This window comes from Drosophila busckii, chromosome X (assembly GCF_011750605.1).
Source record: "Drosophila busckii strain San Diego stock center, stock number 13000-0081.31 chromosome X, ASM1175060v1, whole genome shotgun sequence".
Classification (NCBI taxonomy): domain Eukaryota; kingdom Metazoa; phylum Arthropoda; class Insecta; order Diptera; family Drosophilidae; genus Drosophila; species Drosophila busckii.
Window position 1 is genome coordinate 10,379,743 of NC_046608.1, and position 21,025 is coordinate 10,400,767.

At 43.6% G+C, this 21,025-nt stretch overlaps 2 protein-coding genes across 2 annotated transcripts in view; one reads left to right on the forward strand and one right to left on the reverse strand.

The window, feature by feature from the left end:
* LOC108605329 (AF4/FMR2 family member 4) overlaps positions 1-6,667 on the reverse strand; it is a 77,589-nt gene extending 70,922 nt beyond the window's left edge. Inside the window, exons 1-2 of the mRNA XM_033294404.1 lie at positions 6,591-6,667; positions 1,710-1,748 (exon numbers count right to left, since the gene is read on the reverse strand). The gene's annotated coding sequence lies outside the window, so the exon portion shown is untranslated. The remainder of the gene's footprint in view (positions 1-1,709; positions 1,749-6,590) is intronic.
* A 1,781-nt stretch (positions 6,668-8,448) lies between these two features.
* LOC108605328 overlaps positions 8,449-21,025 on the forward strand; it is a 20,179-nt gene continuing 7,602 nt past the window's right edge. Inside the window, exons 1-5 of the mRNA XM_033294405.1 lie at positions 8,449-8,477; positions 11,412-11,510; positions 11,682-11,728; positions 12,107-13,688; positions 19,085-20,670. Of these exons, the coding sequence (XP_033150296.1) occupies positions 8,449-8,477; positions 11,412-11,510; positions 11,682-11,728; positions 12,107-13,688; positions 19,085-20,670 (3,343 nt within the window). The remainder of the gene's footprint in view (positions 8,478-11,411; positions 11,511-11,681; positions 11,729-12,106; positions 13,689-19,084; positions 20,671-21,025) is intronic.

Consider the following 21,025-nt stretch of genomic DNA (forward strand, 5'->3'; position numbering starts at 1 on the left):
TGCGAGTTGCATTGAAATAAGAGCAGCCAAAAAAAAATGCTCATAGTAGTGTGGCTTACAAATTATATAGCCTAAAGCCAATCGATTTTGATTTCAAATTGAAAACTTACAGCTGGTGTTGCATATTTTACAATGAAAACGAAAACACAGCCCAATTATTATTTTTTTCCAAATTGCATGCTCATGAATTCATTGCGTTTGATTAGCCAAAGCCAAGCAAGAAGCTTTGTCGACTTGTTGGCAATTGTGGCCAATGAATATGTGAACAGTGTGTTTTGCTAAAATGCGTCGCCGCCGCGCTAATTGATCGGCTGTCAAGCCACATAAAACCATTTATTAGTACGTCAAAGCAATTAAATGCGAGTGTTAGCTCTGGCTGGCTGATATTTTCGATGAAACTAATTAGCAGCTACAAGCCACATGTATGTTCGAGCCAAAGCGAGTGCAATGGCAGCGGCTTATTGCAATCAGTGAGGCAGATAACAAGCATTGGAGCTGCAGCTAACAGCGAGTGCGCGCACACTGAAAAAAATGCATTGATTTGCATGCCAAATGTTAATTTATGCTGCGCTTCAACTTTTCGCCGAGTGTAGCAGTTCGATTAATGCCAAATTAGCTGCAGCAGCAGCAGCAGCAGCAGCAGCAACTTGCTTGTAACAAAAGACCAAACTGTCACTGCTGATGACACAGCCGTTGTGGTTGCCAATGACGACGCTGCTGACAGCAACAACAAAACTTTGGAGGCTGAGTATGACGACAAAGCTGTCGCTGCTGCTGCTGCTGCTGGCTGCGCTTAAATGAGGATGAGCTGCAAGCAGCGTTGCTGGTAGGGCACTCATCTTGTTGCTGCTGCTGCCACTCCCACTGCTGCTGCTGCTGCTGCTGGCTGCGCTTCATTGTTAGCCTCGGCCAATGCATTTTGGGCGATGATTCACAATACAAAAGATGCAGCGCGCTTCAAATAAAAAGTTGTGGGCTGCGATAAATAGATGTGTATAGGCAATGCCGCTGTCTCGCTCTTCAGCTCTATCTCTTTCTCTCTTTGGCTGTGTGTGTGCGTCTGGCAATTTGCTAGCCAAAGCGCGCTGACAAAAACAAGTCCCTGACCCCAAAAAGTAGGCAACAAAAAATCGCTGACTGCTTTGTCAGCAAATCCAACACCCCAACCCCACCCCACCTCGCACAACCAACTGTCCCTAGTAGCTTTACTATGCTATGCTAATAACCAATATTTTAGAGCCCCTCCCCCTTGCACCAAAACGCCCACTGCATAGTCTGCCCGTCGCCAGCAACAAAAGCTGAAAACTTTATAAATAGCTGAATCATAGTCATTGAACAATGTGGTTGCAATGGCGGCGGCGGCGCCTGCTGCTGCTTCTGCTGCTGCTGCCAACGCCAAATTAATATTATTATCCATCTGTGGTCATGAACATATAAAGCGCAAGTATTTTCACACACAAACTTTGTGCCACACACAAAATATTTCCAAAGAATTCAAGTGTGCATTATATAAAAAAGTTTTAATGCAATGAATTTTATAAATATGTAAAATATGCATTTGATCTGCATAATCAAATAATTGAATGTATAAACAATGTTTACTATAAACTCAAAGCAATGCACTTCAAAGTTTTCAAATGTAAAAAATATTAAGTAATTAACAAGTTCGATTGATTGAATTTTAAAATTATGTAAATCTCTTGACTCACCTGTTGTGTTAAGTTGATATAAAGGATTTGCACTTAGTACTGCGTTTATTATTTATAATAATTGTCCGTTGTTGTTGTTGTTTTTTGTGTATTTTGGTGTTTTGTTTGAATTTTTGAAGAAAGCAATTGAAAAGAATTTAAGATTAGCAACACTATACAAAATTTACAAATATTTTTGCTATTTGTTTTTTTAATGTTTATGGTTTAGTTTGCGCTCAAGTAAGTTTTGTTTTAAGAGCATTGTTCATTTATACAAATTGATAAATAAAACGAAGTAACGAACGGGCGAACGAACTAACGATAGTAACTTGAAAACTACGAGAACGTTTAATTAATTAATTAACGTTTTGTTTAAAACCAAACAATTGTTTAACAATTTTGAATTTATATGTTCTGGGGCGCTGATTTGTTTTCTTCTTCATCTTTGTTTTATATTCATTTTGGGATTGTGCAAAAGCATGCGCAAAATAAAAAAAATGTTTTTAATTTGAATTTATTTAGCAAATGCAAATGATTTGATTTTAATTTCTGGGACACCCATGCAAGCGTTGTAATTTTTAATGTATGCGTGTGTGTGTGTCTTTGTGTGTGTGAGTCAAAAGCAGGCAGTTTTTATTTACAGTTTTTTGTGTTTTTGGCTTAAGTCTAGGCTAGTACTATGAATTGCTAACATGTCTATGTTCAAGTGCCTTTATAACTAGTAAGTGTAACTAAGTGATATGAAAAGAAGTAAATTTTTTGCATCGTTGTTTGCTTTTTAAATAATCAAACAGTCGACAGAGAGAGAGAGAGAAAAGTTTGAAAAAGAAAACTTTAGCAAATGCGAAAATAGACGGACAATATTTTTGTGTTTGCGAGCGCTTAAGAGCCCAGCAATAGTTAGTTAGAGAGATAGAGAGAGACAGAGATGGTAGCAAGCGAATGAACTAGTAAAAACGTCTGTTAGTTTTACTTTTTATTTTTTTTTGATGATATGCAACACAAAATGTGCTTCAACGAAATTTGTTTGATTGTCAGCTAAGTCTAAAAGTGGCAAACATGAAACATAGCACATGAATAACGGAAAAGAAACAGGAAATACATCACTAGTTGGGCAAGTAAACTGTTTGAATTGAAGTTGCTAGAGTACAGTACAAGCTCGCTAATTGGAACAGCAGACAACGAATTGCTTTTAGCCAAGTTTGGAGACATGGCAAATGAATTGAGTTTGGAAATATTAACACTTAAAGCCAGAAATACTTTTTAGTGAATATAGCTTCATAAAATAGAAGAAAAAATTATTTATAATTTAATTATTAATTATTTATTTACAAGATGTAAATATTATATTGTAAATTTTTTCTAGTTTTGGTTTGGTTTTTGAATACGATGCATATTATTTTGTATTTTTTTTGCTCAGTGTATGTTTTGAAAATTGCAATTACTCATGCATTGTCCGTCATAGCCAGAGTGTACTTTACTCCAAGCAGCTTGTAACTTGTAAGTAGTTTGTAATTTTGTAATTTGTAATTATTTAACTTTTGTTTTCATTTTTGGATTATGCAACTGAGGAGAGGTGGGAGTGGAGGGTGGCTACTACGCTCTACTACTAGTAGTCTTAAGTCTTAAGTAACAAGAACAAGAACATAGTAGTAAGTAGTACGTTTAAGTATGTAGAGTTAGGTAAGTTAAGTAAGTTCATAAGTAGTATATGCAAATGTTAGGTTAATGTAAAACGAGAGACGCTCACTTTTTGCAAATGGAAACAACGTTGATAACGACGACATTTTGAGTTTTCGAAAATAGTACATATGTATATTATCATAAAATTCTAGATGATCAGGTCGGGTCGCTTGATATTATTTGTTGGGAGAGTTGCTGGTTTCAAGTTGCTGAAGGCACAAGCCAAAAGTTGAGTTGAGTTGAGTTGAGTTCAGTGCTGTGCTTGAGATTGAGATTTGAGATACTTGTTGTTCTTGTTGTAGTAGCAAGTTGGTAGTATGTGGTGATGGTGGTTGGTAGTGGTGCTTTTGGTGGTGGTGGTGGTGTAGTTACAATTAGCGTTTAAGCGGTGAACGGTGGTGGTGGTGGTAGTGGTGGTGGTTGGTGGGTGCAACTATAGCAGATCTTATAAGTATATATACTATATATGCTGTCTTTATAGACTTTCGCTAGTTTGTTGTTGTTGCGCTCTGTGGGGGGGGGGCCGTTTGCTCTAATAAAAGAGCAAACATTAGACACTTGTTTTTCGGCACACGCTATTGATTTGTCATTGTCGTTCGTTCAATTGATTTGCGTTTGGCGTTTAGCGTTTGTTGGCGTTTGCTTTTTTGTTGGCTCAAAGAACTCTTTTAGCTTAATTTAATGCGCGCTGAGCACGCGATGCGTGAAAACTGAACTGAAATCAAAATCAGAATTAAGCGCAGGCGAGCGAAAGGCAATAGGAGCAATAGTTTAAACAATAAGTAAGAAATGAGTGCCAATGACATCGAGTATTGCTTTTCTTGTTGTTCTTGTTGTTGTTGTTCTTGTTGTATGGCTGCCAAAGCGACAGCGCGACAACGACAGCGACTGCGGCAGTGGCAGCGAGGGGGGCTGGAAGTCGATAGCGATGACGTCGACAGCGGCGTCAACGGCAGAGGCAAGTGGTTGAATTTGAAAGCACAACGTGGCAAAAGAAACAACAACAAAAATTAAATAAATAAAAAGGAAAAACGAAAAGGAAAACGAGCAACACACACACACACACACACCACACACACACACACACAGCGAAAGAAAAAAATATATAATATAAGCAGCAGCAACCCTGAGCTGAGCGCTTGCTAGCCGGGGCACGAGGGATGAGCAGGTTGTGTGTGTGTGTGTGTGTGTGTGTGTGCAGCGTAAAGTGAGAAGAAGCAGGGGCTGCGGTGCGGTGCGGAGCGGAGTGCTGGGTGCGGGCGGGCGGGGGGCACAAGTCTAACGAGCACAGGGCGCTGACTCACACAGCAGCGACTAAGCACAAGTCAGAACGACAGACACGCGCTTGCGATGTTTTGCACTTGACAAAAAAGAAAATACAAAAAAAAAAAAAAACGAAACGAAACGCAACGCAAGAAAGCACAACAAAAATAAGCAAGAGTTGCTTAAAAACAAAAAACGGCTAACGGTTAAACGGCCGGCCTGCTCTATCACGCACACACACATTTCGTTTGCTGTTCCTTTGTCTGTTTTGTGTGCATTCGTTACATTTGTAATTTGATTTTGGGCAATATGCATACGAAATAGAATTTACTTTATTTGTTGCTTGTGTTCCTTTCTCTATGTTCTTTAATTCACTTTACGCGCTCTACGGCGTGCCTATGAAATTTACACACACACCAAGCCAAGCCTATAGTAGTAGTAGTAGTAGTTGTTGTTATTATTGTCATCAAGCGCGTGTTTGCGCAAACACACAAAGTCAATACACTCGAAAAAAAATATGTGTGAGTTGTACACTGCGTACCAGTTGAAGGACCGTCACAAGTACTTTACATCAACGCGTTCGATTTAGGACTAAAATAAAATACGCAAGCCTGTAAGTCGACACATGGCAATGGCAATTCAATTTCGTTTCGATTTCGTCTTCGTCTTCGTCATTCGCACGTCAGCGAGCGTGAGCGCGAGAGAGCGCGTGGGAGCGTAAGCAAACGTTATCGGGGTTGCTTTCGTTGCTGAGCGTGCAAAGCTCTTGCGACTTGCAAGAGAGCCGGACAAAGAACTGCCAGCTGTAAATATTTTGACTGAGCGCGCAAATTTGAAATTCGTTGCAATTGCTTAAGAGCAACAAAAAGCTAATTGCTGCAGCAATTAAGCAAAGCGCCACATATTAAACTACTTGCATATAATTAATAAGCATTAATATGTAAATCAAGCACTTGCACTTGTGTTATTATTGTAAGCAAAACATATGCTTTGCTTTTACCGTTAGTTTTGAAATATTTGGCAGCTGCGCAATGCGCCGCAAGCTAATGACAGAAAGCTGAAAAACATGTGACTGTCATTTCAAAAAAAAAAAAATCGTTTTTTGGCCATTTGTACTGCTAAGAGAGAGCGCGTGAAAGAGCGCGGGTTTTTTTTTTTTTTCTGTTTTTTGTCTGCAATATTTTGACATTTCGAAGGGCAAAAGAGCGTACTAACTCGAAAGTATTGGCAGTCAGAGCGATGAGCAAGTGCGTTTACGACTCAAGTCAAAAAATAATAAATTTTTATAAAAATGTGCGAGGGTGTGTATGTGGCTGTGGGTGGGCGTGTTTGTGTATATTCGGCTATGCGTGTGTGTGTGTGACTGAGTAGCGCACGCTTTTGAGTCAAAGACATGTTGCTAGCAACGCAACTGACAATGGGCTATACACACACGCACACACACACACACACACATATACACACATACACGTGTTTTGTTTGTATGCGTGCACACTTCCATGCCCTGTCGCATTTATTTAATTAGTTTTTACTACGCTTAATTGCAGCGACAATGTGGCTCCGAATTTTTGTGCATATCAAACTCAACTCGAAATTATCGTCAATTGTCAATTGAAGCAATACACTTTATATAATAAGTACGCTCAGCAGATGCCAATACTAAAGACACACAGACACACACACACACACACACACAGGCACAAACGTACACACATACTACGGCAGGATAAGCACGCGCGCGTTTATAGGCTGAATATACGGCGTGGTTCCAACTACGTGGTGACTCAATTTCTGCCACTACAAAATTCAAACTTAAAATAATTTCATAAAACCACAGAGAAAATTGCCAAAAAAAAAAAAAATACAATGAGCAATGATTTAATAAATGCGCAATATTAAGAGCCGCCACGTTTTATTATAAATTAAATATTTGCCCAACAGTTTCTTTGGTTATACTTTGTCGTGTTTGCGTCGTCGCTAGAGTTAACGTTTGAGTTTGAGCACGCTACTAACGAGAGCACTTTCCAAATGCAGATAACGCACTGAAACAAAATTTGTAACTGAAGTCTGTATTTTAACCATTTTACAACGCGTTAACCTCAAAGCAACAAACACGCGACACGACGCAACGACGAGAGAGCGAACATTCGCTCGTGTGCGTTCGTTGCAGTTCGTGCGCACGAGAACGCAGCAAGGAGAGCGCCTGCGCCCTTGGCATGCATTGCAGCTTTACAAAGCTCAGTTGCTTAGCTGAACGCTAGAGGGCGCAACGACTTTACAGCCAAAAGCCTTTGATTAAGCTCAGACGTGGTTAGCAAACTAAATCAAAAGCTTTAAGGAAAACTCAAACTTGAGTTCGCAACCCAATCTTAAGCTTAAGCTTAAGCCTTGAACTAAAATTAGGTTAAATAATTTTAGTTTAAGCTTTAGAAATGAAAGCGATTGTCACTAATTTGAGTTAAGTTGAACTAAAAGCTTAACCAGTTTGAAAACCAATCTAAAGATAGACATAAACTATTCAAGCTTTAAGAAATTAGTGCAGCTATTTTGAAATTTGGCTAAACACTCAAAGTTAAATGTAATGGACTAAAACTTTAACCAGTTTGAAAATCAATCTAAAACTTAAAAATATAATTTTAAGCTTCAGAGCTGGTTTAGTCAACTAGTAAGTTTTAAAAATGAAAGCAGATGTGCTTAATTCTTATTTCTAAATTGAGCTTAAATACAATTCGAATTCGAAAACCAATCTAAAACTTTAAAATCTCTGCCTTTGGCAGTAATTTCTAAGTTGAAAACCAAGTTTTTACTTCATTTTAGTTTGACATTTGCATTTGTTCACTAATAAGTTCTGAAACTCAGAGCAGATGTTTTTAGTTGCAGCGAAGCCTTCAATGTTGAACTAAACGCTCTGGACTAAAATAGCTAATTACAGAGCTGCCACCCTATTTGCAACGAGTAGGTGGCCCAACAATTGCAAAGTCCTTGGGCGTCTGTGCAAATGGACACGTGGGCAAATTGCAATAGCTTTTAGCAAAGTGCGTATTTAATTTATTATTGCAGACGAGAACAAAAAGAATGCGTATGCATTGAAATATTTTAATTTTCGTGGTATTCGTTGATGTGCAGCCCAAAATGTAAGCTTACAAATTGAACGAATTGACAATAACGAGTAACTTTACATGCCCAAAAGCTCACAGATTTTGTTTTCACAACAGCATTTTTCCACACAGAAGTACACATCAGCGCGAATTTGCTGAGCACACAGGGCACAAGGACTTTACATTTTTTCCACCCTCGGAGCAGGGAATGAAAAAAATCGTTGCATACGTTCAAGGGGCGCCCAGAAGCAACGAGTAGCCCACAAGAGATGCGAATTGACAGCGAGCAGGAGCAGGCGCAAAAGAGCGTAACAATAGAGCCAACCCCACCACCGCCGCCCACAAAGCAACTAGAGCGAAAGAGAGCGAGAGACACACAGAGAGAGAGCGAGCGAACGCTGCTGCTGCTGCGCTGCCGACAGAACAACCACCCACATCGAAAACAGCAGGAGCAGCGACCCTCCCAGCCACTGGCAAAGGCAACGAGCAAAGCACAACAAACCGTAAACCATTCGCGTTGCGTCGGCGTCGCAGCAGCAGCGACGCCAGCGACAGCTTCAACTTTAGCGTATTTACAGCATGTGGGCTAAGGGGGCAGCGCGCCTGCTACGTGGAGCGGGCAGCGGCAGCGGCAGCAGCAGCAGGGACGGCTTCGTTCGTTTCCCAGCAGCTTTACCACTACATAAACAAAAATTCGATTTATGACCACTGTGGACATGGCTCTGAGCACTGTGGCACTCAAGGCGTGGGGAGTGTGTGTGTGTGTGTGTGTGTGTGTGTGTGTGCGTGTGTGTGTGTGTGGATGAAGGGGGTGGGGGATAAGTGAACACGAATGTTTTAGCGAAACGAGCGCCTTGTTTTCGGCATAGACTTTTTGGGGGTGGCGCCTGTCGCTTTGCCTCCCCCACTAGCCCGCCCCCTGCCGACGACAAAGCGAAACGAAAAACACAGCACTCTCGCACTCTCTGTCATTGCTAGTGCCAGTGCCAGTGCCTGGTGACTGCTGCCTCCTGGTGGCTTGTGCCTTGCGCTGGGCTCTGACTGTGACAGCAACAGCAATGGCCAGGCCAGGCGTCGTGGCAATAACGACAACGATAACGTGGAAACGGAGGCGGCACCGTGCCACATCACGTTATATATGTGTGTGTGTGTGTGTTCGTAGCGATGCCAGGCGCATACACTTAGCGAAAAATATAAACATGCCAAACTTTAATGCATATAATGATTTCAAATATAGCTATAAAATGAGCTACTAGTTAGTAAAAATAATGCAAATTATAATAATAAAAATGTGGCATCAAATTATAAATTGAAAAATAAATATTTCAGTATTTAGAAATTATAGTTGCTAATGCATTTTTAATTTAAAATATAAATACAGACAGTGTGTTGTACAATTCTCAAATAGTTTTAACACAGTTTTGAATTTAATTGCGAAAATGTTTGCTAAGATATTACAGAAAAAACTAAAAACAATGCATAAACATTAAAATAAAATAGTTTATGCTAATTATTTTTAAGCTCATAACGATGTTTTGTTATCAATGCTGCATTTTTGCCTATATGAATTTTTGTTATCAATGCTGAAATTTTGAATATTTCTTGCAGTGTAGTGGAACATTGTCCTCGTTCTCTGCGTTATCGTCGTCGTCGTCGTTTTCGCTGTCGTCGTCATCTCAATTCGCGCGTGCACAAACACACACACAGAGACACAAGCAGCACACACACACACACACACACACACATATAGTGAAGGCAGCGAAGCGGGCGAGTACAGAGACAAGGACTTTCGAGCGCGCTGTACACGGGCAGCAGCGACTCGACGCCTCGCGACTTGCACGAGCTTTTTGCACTGCCAAAGAGACAGAGAGCGAGAGAAAGAGAGAGAGAGAGAGAGAGAGAGAGTGAGCGAGAGTCTGCGTGTGTGTGTGTGTGTAAGCCTTTGTGTCGCTTTGGCGGCATCGGTCGCTTACAGTTTTTCGCACTACTCCACAGCCACAATACAGAAGCAGTCACACACACACACACACACACACACGAGTGCACACACACACACACAGCTATAGAGCATTGGGCACAGCAACATAGACATAGAGAAATTGACAGCGACAACGACGACGGCGACTGCGACTGCGACTGCGACAGCAGCAGCAGAACTAGCGACTACGTTGGCTGCGTCGAGGACATACACATAAATAAAAAGTCCTTCATTCCGACGCGACCAGCGAGTAACGGCATATGAGCGCTACGGAGAAAACGCTCGCACGGCGGATAATTTAACAGCTAAAATAAAAAGAAGAAAAAAACAGCAGCAGAAAAAATAGAAACCAAGCAAATCGCATACCAACTATAAAACAAAAACTAAAATATTTTAAACAACAAACGTTACGGCGTTGAACAAACAAACAAATCCCGTGTGCGTGTGTGTGTGTGTGTGTGTCAAGCAACTGTTGTAGTTGCAATTAATATTTTACAAATTATTTTCAAGTGCGTGTGCTAAAGAACAAACTTCTTCTTTCTTTTTTTTTTTGTGGTGAAAAGCAAAAGCAGCGAAAACGCAGTAAGCAAATGTCAAAAAGTGCAACGGCGGCGGCGGCGTCAAAGGCGAGGCGTCTAGCGAGCGTCCAAGCTAGCAACCCAGCCCAGTTGAACGCCAACACCCCCCAACCAGCCCCCCAACCCACAGCCCACACCCACCCAAAGCTCGTTGAGAGCCCAGACCGTGGAGACATTTCAGTCTTGTGTGTTCCCACCCCCGCCAGTTCACCCACACATACATATACACAAAGAGCGACGGCGCAGCAAGCAATAAAGAAAAATAGTTCTCAAAATTAAGACAAAAAAAAACAATAATAATAACAACAACAACAACAAATAACGAGGCAGCTGTGCAGCTTGGCAACAGCGTATTTTGTTTATTGTTATTAATTTTAGTGTGCAAATTACTAAGCAGCTGTCAATATTTTGTTGTTTTTGTTTTATTTTTAATTTTAGCCGTTTTTTTTTTTTTTGTGTCGCCATCAGGGCGTAGCAGCTGTGACTGTGACTGTCCGTCCCTGCAGCGCTCCATGCTAAATCTAAACTTTCAAACAACAACAAATTGCCACAACAAACAAAAAGTACTTGGGGCAAGGCAACTTAATGTATTAAGCAAAAGAAAATTTAGCGCAGCAATTTTTACACGGCGTTGCCACCAGGGCGCAAAAAGTGCAGGCGAGCAAACGAAGCGCCGAAGTGAGAGATAACGAGTAACGGCATAACGGAACCTGCGAGTAACATTTTTATAGTCGTAGCTCTCTCTCCAACAGCTTCGTGTTTGTTGTTGTTGTTGTTGTTTTCTTTTCGTTTTCGTTGCTTTTTTTTCTGTTTTCGCGCTCACTGTAATTTTTGGGGCTGTGCGCGCGCTCACGCAGCGCAGTCGACGTCGACGTCAGCAGCACTGTCTATGTGTGTGTGTGTGTGTGTGTGTGTCCTGGCTATTGTACGCGGGTGTAGATAAAACGACAACTGAATTGGTTTTAATGCTATTTTTCTTCGCATTTGTGTGCTCAGAGTCTGAAAAAATATTGAAGCGAACGCAATAACAAACGAGAAAGCGAGAGAGTGAGAGAAAGAGAGAGAGAGAGAGAACAGAACATAGCTTTATACTTGAGACAATGCATTAACGCTTATCACACAGTGTCAAGCAATGCAACAGCAACAACAACAACAGCAGCAGCAACACCAATCAGAGCAACAACAACAGCAGCAGCAGCAGCTCCAGCAGCGAGTGTAGTTCGTGTGTGTGTGCGTCTGACTGTGTGTGTGCGGCTTGCACGCGCGACTTGTGTGTGTGAATAATGAAGAAGAAGCAGAAGCAAAAACAGCAGCAGAGGCTACGAGAGGCGCCAACAGCAACAGCATCAGCAGCATTGACAATAGTGGCGACCGAGAGAAGCGGCGTTGTTAGCAGCAGCAGCAGCAGCGGCAGCAGCAGCAGCAACAGCAGTAACTCTCGTCGCACCACCAGCAGCAGCAGCAGCAGCATTCACAACAACAACAACAAATAGCAAAAACTGAGCAGCGTTCGGCACAGCGCACACCACACAACAACAGCAGCAACAACAACAGCAACAGCAACATCAACCAGAGCAACATCAACAACGCTACGATCAATACCACAACCAACATTATCCGCTGCAGCTAAGCTAAGACCCACACGCGAGGTAACGCCAATTGCTAGCAACAGCAGCAGTCGCAGCAGCAGCAGCAGCAGCAGCTACAGCAGCAACGACAGCATCAGCAACAACAACAACAATAATAATAATAATAATAATCGCAGCAGGCATAACAACAACAAGCTGAATATGTCGAAATCAGCGACTACAGTAGCAGCAGCAACATCTTCATCAGCAGCAGCAGCAGCCGCCGCATCGGGCAACAATTCCGCCGACTTCAGTGCATTCGATTTCAACGATAGCTCCGATAATTCCGATACGCCTTTAGTGCCACGCGCGCCTTTCCTTAGCCGTGCCGCAGCAGCAGCGGCGGCAGCAGCAGCCGCCGCGCTAAGCTCCAGCAGCGGCAGCAACAGCAGCAGCATTGGCGATGCCAACATCAGCAGCAGCATTCCCACAAGCAGCAGCAACAACAACATTGCCACCAGCAGCAGCAACAACAATGCCAATTCGCTGAGCAACAATAGCTTGCATAGCAGCAGCCACAACAACAACAACAACAGCAGCAGCCGCAGTCGCAGCCGCAGCAGTCGCAGCAGCAGCAGCAGCCAAAGCAGCGAGGACAGCAACAGCGGTACGACAACAGCAGCGCAGGCAGCAGCAGCAGCAGCGGTTGTAGCAGCAGCAGTGAATGCGCTGCAAAATGGCAAGCAACAGCAGCAGCAACAGCAACAGCAGCAACACTATAGTGTCAGCAGCAACAACAACAACAACAATAACAGCAGCAACGTTGTCAAGCGTCGCACTTGTGACATAGATGAGGAGGAAGATGATCAGCTGGACGAGGATGAAGACGACTATGATGATGAAGAAGAGGAGGACGAAGATGACGACGACGACGTTGCCATGGATCAGCAGCACATCAACAACAGCAGCAGCAGCATCAATAACAACAACAACATCAATGTGCATGCGCTGCCAGCAGCGCAGCCAGCAATGCCCACAGATCTGCGTCATAGCCTCAATGCGCATGAGCCAGCCGACTACGACGACGATGACGAGGACGAAGCAGAAGACGAGGACGAAGACGAGGACGACGACGAGGTAACGAGCAATCATTTGGACACTCGCAAATCTGTCGCAGCTGCGCATCTAAGCAACGCAGTCGTCGCCGCTGCTGCCGAAAGTAGTGGCCTGCATATGAGCGCAGTGGCTGCAGCCGCGGCAGCAGCAGCAGCAGCTGCGCCGCAGTCGCAAAAGCTGAATGCAGCCAATGTAGCAGCGGCCGCACAGCTCGAACATCATAATCAGAACGCCAGTTCAGTCTTGGACATGGGCAGCAGCGCCAGTGCCAGCGGCTCTGGCCTACCAATGGGACCAGCTCCCAGCAGTCTCATGTGTGGCAACAGCAACACGAGCTTCTCAACCAACAACAACAGCAATCATGCGCTCAGCTCGGTCAACTTGGGCAGTGAGCAGCAGCAGCCAATGCGTCTAAGCAGCACATCGTCGCATCATCAGCAACAGCAGCAGCAACATCAGCAACAGCAGCAACATCAGCAGCAGCAGCAACAGCTGCAAATGCAATCAAGTGCTGGCAGCGGCGGCAGTGGCAGCGGCAGCGCAGCCAGCGAGCGTCGCAAGTATCGCCATCAAAACTATAGCAAAAATATCTACATTGGCACCAAAAACGCCGAAAAATGGGAGCACATGCGCACTCGTTTGCAGTTCAAGAACGATGTCGAATTTGTTGCCTATCTACTTAACCTAGCCGACAACGATACGGATCGCCTCAACAAGTGAGTAATTGATAACTAAATATTTAGCAAGCGCGCTTAAATTAGCAGCAGTAATTTTCGCTTTAGAGTGAACAACAAATTCCAATCAAGTTTTATATTATACGCTCGTGCAAACAAATCGAAATTTGGATTAGTAGTTGTAATTTCCACTTAAGTGTAAGCATTTCATTAAACTCGTTAACGTAAAAAACTTAATCAAGTCTGACATGACGTTGGTTTAGCTAAATAAATTAAAATGGCGGTTTTTTGCATAGAGCTTGAAAGTCACCACAGATGTGGCGCACAGCAAAGAAATAATTCACCATGCATACAAGTAAAGCATAGAATGATCAATTTCATATACTCAAAATAACAAAAGCATGTCTTATGATATGTTTGCATTAGTTTTTCTTAGTTTTAAAGCGATCTTAATATAAAGCTTGAAAGCTACCACAGCTGTGGTGCACAGTAAAGAAATTCACCATGGATGCACCAGCTGTAGTTGTTGAAATAAAACAACGCAGGCAGAATTTAATAATGAACTTACCTTAACAAATACGCATACAAATATATATTCATATACATATCTCTATATATTCCATCTATTCATCCATTTGGCTGCGCAAATTATTCATTGGTTAATTTTGCTGCGCGCTTAATGCACTTGACAGCAGCAGTCAGCTGATCATCACTTTAATGCAAACAATATTTGCACTAACACCAACACACACACAATAACACAAATTAAACTGCAATTTCGCTCAATTTTATATATTAACAAAAATGCGAGCATTATCTTAAATCAGCAACGCGAGCTTCAACTGACGCAGAATTGCTCGATAGGCCCTTGCGCTTGCCACTATCGATAACGATTTGAGTGTGGCGCCACTTTTTATACGTTACTCGATCGCTTGCCTTAAGACTGCAATTTGTAGCAAAATAGGCTTTCAATGCTTTCTCTGCTTTCTTCATCCATCCTTAAGCTAATTATATGGCTTTGGTTTGCAATTCAAAAGCTTTGTTAGCGCGCATTTACTTTTGTCGCTCAATACTCAAAGGAAAATGCGAATGCGAAGCACCACACAAAGCGCACAAATGGCAAACTGAGTCGAGTAGCGTTGGCTTCCAGAACAAAAGCGCTAAAAGATATAACAACGCTACGCTGCTCTGGATTGTTGATAGCAGCAGCAGCTTACACATACATACATACATACATATATGTTTGTTTGTTTGTATGTATGCCTGGCATCCTCTTCGGCTGCGCTTTGTGTTTATTTTTCGGCAGTATGTAGAAGATAGCAAGAGCAAAAAGCAAAAGCTTGCTAGCGTATTGGGCTAAGTGATGGGGCGGTAGTTCGTTCGCTCGTATTTTGGAGTCCAACTTGCAGTTTGGTCGCCGCGTTACAACAACAACAAAAAAAAAACCAATTCATGCCCGAGTGCATCAGCAGGCAGCGACATTACCTACTACAGCTGCTGGTTGGTGCCCCATTCGAGCGCTTTCCATGTAAGCCTCCCTTGAAAAGGAAAAAGGAAAAAAATAGAAAATACTCACTGCATTGGGCTGTGCCAGGCTACAAAGGCACAAATGCGGCACAGCACTCGTGCGGTTGCATGCAACGGCGCTTTCATGTTGCCTCCTCATGCAGCCGGAGACGGCAACGGACACGTAGTCGGCCCGCCAGTCGGCAAGTCCGCTGTGTGCTAACGCCAAGTCGCTGCTGCAGCCGCCATGTCAGCGGAAGCGGAAAAAGCAACACACACGCACACACACACACAGACACAAGCATACACTCAAGCAACATTGTGCAAAATGTTGTTGTTATTGTCGTCGTTGTTGTTGTTGTTGCAGCAACAACAACGGTATTTCGCATGCATTTGCATGCCATGTTGCCAATGCTCTTCATGTTTGTGTACACACACACACACACACACACACATACATATGCATATGTATAAGTTTGCATTTCGCCGAGTACTCGTATTCTCGCTGCCATATCAAAGAATCCTCTTGCAACTCGCTCTCTCTCACTCCCTCTCGCTCTCAGTCGACTACACCAAACAAAATAAAACAGTTAAAAGTAACAATTTGCAACTATTCAAATTAATTTCAAATATATTTTATGCGTTAGCAGCATTTGTTTATGCGCTACTCTGTAGTTTTGCATTAACTGTCTTGTATTTAAAATAATATAGCATACTTTCCAGCACTGTATTTATGCTTAGCTCATATTGTAGTTTACATAATTTTTTTCGAGTGTAACCTCTGAACTACCCATTCAGAAATTCGCGGCAAGCACTCAGATGTTGTTTCCCTGCCTCCTCAGCTGCCCGCCCTTGCGCCAAAACAACTTCAAATACTTGTTATTGTTGTAGTTGCTGTTGAATTGCAGCCAGCGCGCTTTTTGAGTTCGAATGCCACCACCACCACCAACACCACCACCACCAAAACTACTCAGTGACCCGCCCACTCTGCAGCCAGCGCTGCATTTGTCTTACATTTGCGCGCAAGTGTGTAAAATTCCCATAGTTAAATTAAATGACATAGTTAAAAATAGAAAAATCGTTAGGGAATGAATAAAAAATTGCTGTGATTTTGACAGACTGTGCACAACTACAGCAAATTATAAGATATTAAGAGTCACACACAGGTCAAAACAAGCTTATTGATATATAGTATAGGCATTGCAACTAGCAATTAAACAGGATTCGCCAACAAGAGTGATAAGCATAAAATTCAAAGTCAAACAAAGTAACAAACAAACCTTGAGAAAGCCGCAGATGTGTAACTATCGTAGATAATTGGCCAGTTTATAAAAGAGAATAGTCATTTGGCAATGAATAAATAATTGTAAAATTGCTGTAACTTTGCTACAACTGCAGCGAATACTAATAAATGAAGAGTGACAAATGAAGAACAGGATAATGAAATTATAGTATAGGCATTGCAGTTAGAAGTATTAAATTCCAAGTAAATTAAGAGTGACAAGTTAAAAGCAGAGTAATGAAAATATAGTATAGGCATTGCAATTAGTAATAAAATATGTATGAGTTAAGAATAGAAACCAAGGCCAATGAAGTGACAGCTGGAGGACTTGACAATGTCGCAGTTATGTAACTAACTAACTGTACAACAATTTTAATGTCGAATGCATAGATCTGTTATAACTATGGAGTAAAGAGTTACTTTTCTTTTATTGAAAGAAAAAATGATTAAATACCAATTAGCAAGCAAGTCTTTTTATTTGGAAACAAGATCGCTTTATCCACACATATGTGTATAGCATATATTTAGGTGTGCGTGTGTCTTTGTGTATATTTAGAAATGATGTGTATGTATGTGTATGCAAACACCTGCAGCATCAATTTATCAGTTGGCATCGTAATTTTGAGCACGTTTCCCTGGGGTTCCATTGCACATTTCCCTCAGCTAACATAATGATGAGCCACCAACTCACACGGAGACGACACACACATGCATATGGTTGCACATAGAGGAGGCAAGAACAATTTGCAGGCACTGTGCACGTACGTGGCATTTACTGGGAGGGCTTTTCCTTCCTTTGGCTTACACGCCGTCGTGATGATTTCGGTACATGCGTTTTGCCATGTCGCCAATTTCTGCGCATTTTCGACATTTCGCCAAAAAGCACACACAGACACAACACAGGCCTTTGTATCTATGTGTGTGTGTGTGTGTGTGCGTGTGTTTCTGTGTGAGTGTACTTAATACGCCAACGAACAACGCACACGAAACTGAATCAGAATCTGAATCAGCCCCCAATTCCAAGCCAAAGCGCCGCTGCAAATTTCCTTCCCCCTTTTGCCTTGCTGGACGCCCTCAAGCAGCACATTAATGGCAAACGCAGAGACAAACACATACACACACACACACACACACACATACACACAAAGAGGCAGCAGCGAAACAGCCGAGCATAGCAGAAACAGCAACTGAAACGCAAACAACTCAGAGAACCCGAGAGCCCAAACCCGAACCCACATCCAAACTCAAACCCAAACCCCAAAACGTATCAGAATCAGAATCAGAGCTGCGCCAGGCAGCTGCCGTTGTTTCAGTTTACCGCGACCAGCACAAAACAAAGGGGGGTGGGGGCTGTGGGCTGTGGGTGTCCGGGGGGGTGTTAAGCATTTGGCAAGGGCAGCCGGCTCAGTGGGGTTGAGGGTTTGGCTGTGTGGGTGCAAGCGCATAAAGGAGCAGGTAAGTGGTAAGAATGGGGGGGGGGCGCCCTAGCTGGACTTTAGTTTCGCTGTCGCGCTGTTTTCGATATTGTTGTTAAGGTTCTAAGGTGGAGGATTTAATGAAGGATAACACACACACACACACACTCATACACACATACAACGAGAACGAAGACAGACGCATAATATTCGCGTTGACGTGGATCTTGTGCAATACCCAGCGAAACGGTAATGTAATAGGAACAGCAGCAACAACAACGACAATGACGACAAGGACAATAAGGACATCAGCAATAACTGCAATGTAAAAAAATTTATAAAAATGTTTGTAGGTATGTCTTCGCGCATTGCACGTTGCTGATGAATTTCCAGCGCAAAATGGACAACGCAGTTTCGCAACTGATTGGGTGTGGGAGCACCGACAAAGGTTGCCATGGTGCATGCGTTATTGCTGTTGTTATTGTTGCTTCTTGCTGGCTGCTTTAACAGCAGCAACCAGTTGCTGCAGCTTTGCGGAATCTCAAAGAGCAAAAGCAACGACTTATTAACATAAAAGCAATTAGCTATAAAAGACTGCATAAAATCAGTACGTAAGCCTTCCTTTCATTCGAGAGGATTAGCATGCAGCATACGTTTCCATTGCCAGCCAGACCAATTAGCTTTCAATATATATATGAGAAACTAACTAGCTCCAGTGCAGGTGAAGCTAAATTGCTTTGATTTCTTTGGAAGGACTTGTGTTTATGCTTTTAATTGGGCCAATGCTGGCGCCATTAATCCGTTTATGCTTCAGTTGACAGCTTGCCAATTTGCAATGCATTTATTGCAATGCGAGTTAAGCTTTATGCGATTTTAATTAAGCCACTTACACTGAACAGTGTGTCAGCGAACTTTTTGTTTTTCTCGCAAATTCAAAACTTTTGCATTGATAGGCAGCACTGATCCAGCGGCCTATCGCAGCGCTGTTCGATTATTCATAGTGTGCGCTAATTGTTATCGACAATTGACAGTGTGCTAGGGTTGCCCTCCATTTGCCATACTTTGAAAAGTTTTTGTAGCTATGCCAAAACTAATAAAACTTAACTGCAGCTGGATAAAAAACAATAATGAAGTAATGTAACCTGTAGATTGGCCTGATTAAAAAACTACAACGAATTGCAATTGTGCAAATTGAAACAATTATTTATGCTTACTATGTCTTTGTCTCTTTGCAGCTTGCCGCCTCCCTCGCCGGCTCACACGCCCACCAAGGGCTTTGATGGCAACTTTAAGCTGGAGCCCAATCTGAGCGTTAAAGACTTTGCTCCCAACGCCAACGACAACACCAATGGCAATGGCAATGTCAGCCTGGACTCCAGTGTAGCAGCCTTGGTAACGCCCACGCCGCCGCAGCGCAAACGCTACAAGAAGCGCGTGCAATTCAGCAGCGATGCACTCAATGGCTTCGCAGCAGGCGGCAGCACTAGCAGTGGCCAAAGGAGCAAAGGACACGGCAGCTATAACAATAGCAATAGTAATAGCTTTGTCAAGTCCAAGAAGCAGGAGGCCAAAGCGGCAGCTGCTGCTTTAAAGGCAGGCGCTGCACTTGCCGCCGCAACAGCTGCAGCCGCAGCGGCCTCCTCAGCGCTGCCCGAGGTGCTCGACTGTCGCATAGCGGAGAAGATCAAGAGCGAGCTAGAGGCTAGCGGCAACAAGGAGTCGCTGCCCAGTGCGCTTTGCCTGAAGAAAGCGGCGGCTGCAGCGGCCGTAGCAGCAGCGGCGGCAGCAGCAGCGGCCTCACATGGCGGCGCACATAGCGATGATGAGGACGACGACGATGACGAGCAGCAGCAGCAGCAGCAGCATCTGGCGCATTTGGGTGCAGCTGCTGACAATGTGGATGGACAGCTGTCCAGCTTTCATGTGCGTGGCGGCAAGCTGAGCAAGAAGTCGCAGGCTGCCGCCAAGGCCATGATGCCGCCACATAGCTACGATGAACCGGAGGATGACTCTGTGCCGGCGGGCGCTGACGATGACGACGACGATGATGAGGAGCTGGATGAGGAGGCGCTGGCGCGCGAAATGAAAATGGAGCAGAACTTTGTCGAGGAGGAGGACGAGCATGACATTGCCTTTAGATCGCAGCAGTCCTGTCGCGACTGCTCCATTGCACATGACCACAAGCTGTGTCCGCTGCGCAATGCCTGCGGCAATGTAACCGATGCCGTCGATCTGGCCGAGTGGATTGAACGACGCAATCTGGAGGCGCTGGCCAAGCTCAAGGCGGATGCGCAGCGTCAGGCCAAGCATGGCCGGCAGCGACATGTGGACGACGAAGACGACATGGAAGACATGGACATGGATGAGTCATCGCAGCTGTCCGAGCTGGAGACCAAGCCGCTTATCACGTTCGCCGAAGCGTCCGTGCCCGCGGAGTTCGAGCTGCACAATGTGGAGCCGAATGTCACCGGCGTCTTTGCACGCACCGAGGTGCGCGCCTACACCAAGCTCGGCCCGCTCATTGGCCAGCCCGTGCAGACGGGCGAGGTGCGCGAGGGCAGCGACATGAAGTGGATCTTCGAGATGTGCGAGGCCGGCGCCGACAAGTCGTATCTGCTCTGCTGCGACAATCCCAACGCCTCCAACTGGCTGCGCTTCATACGACCCGCGCCCAGCTACGACGATCGCAACGTCAATCTCGTCTCCATCGATCGCCAGGCGTACTTTGTCAGCTGCCGCGACTTGCGCAATGGCATGGAGCTGCTCTACTGGAGCGACGACTGCAACACCATGTGGCGCAAGAAGCACACCGAGAAAATCAGTGAGTCTCCAGCTGCAGCTATAAATAATTGATTAAACTAACTTAACCTAAAACAAGCCAAAATCAGTTGGCAGCCAATTCTGGCTTAGACATTAGGCAAATGTAGATTTAGTTGCTGTTGCTATAATCTCTAGATATTGCTGCAAAATTCGAGTTTAAAGTGCATTGTTTTATTTATCAAAAACAAAAAATAAATATTAGCAGATAGCAAAAATGTAGATTAAGTAGCCGAATTAATCAGCATAAATTAAATTAAATTCAAGCAAAGCGAGCCACAGCAACAAAAGCAACTAGAACTAGCTAAATGCAAATATTTAATATTATTAATATATATATAATTAATATTGTTTAACGC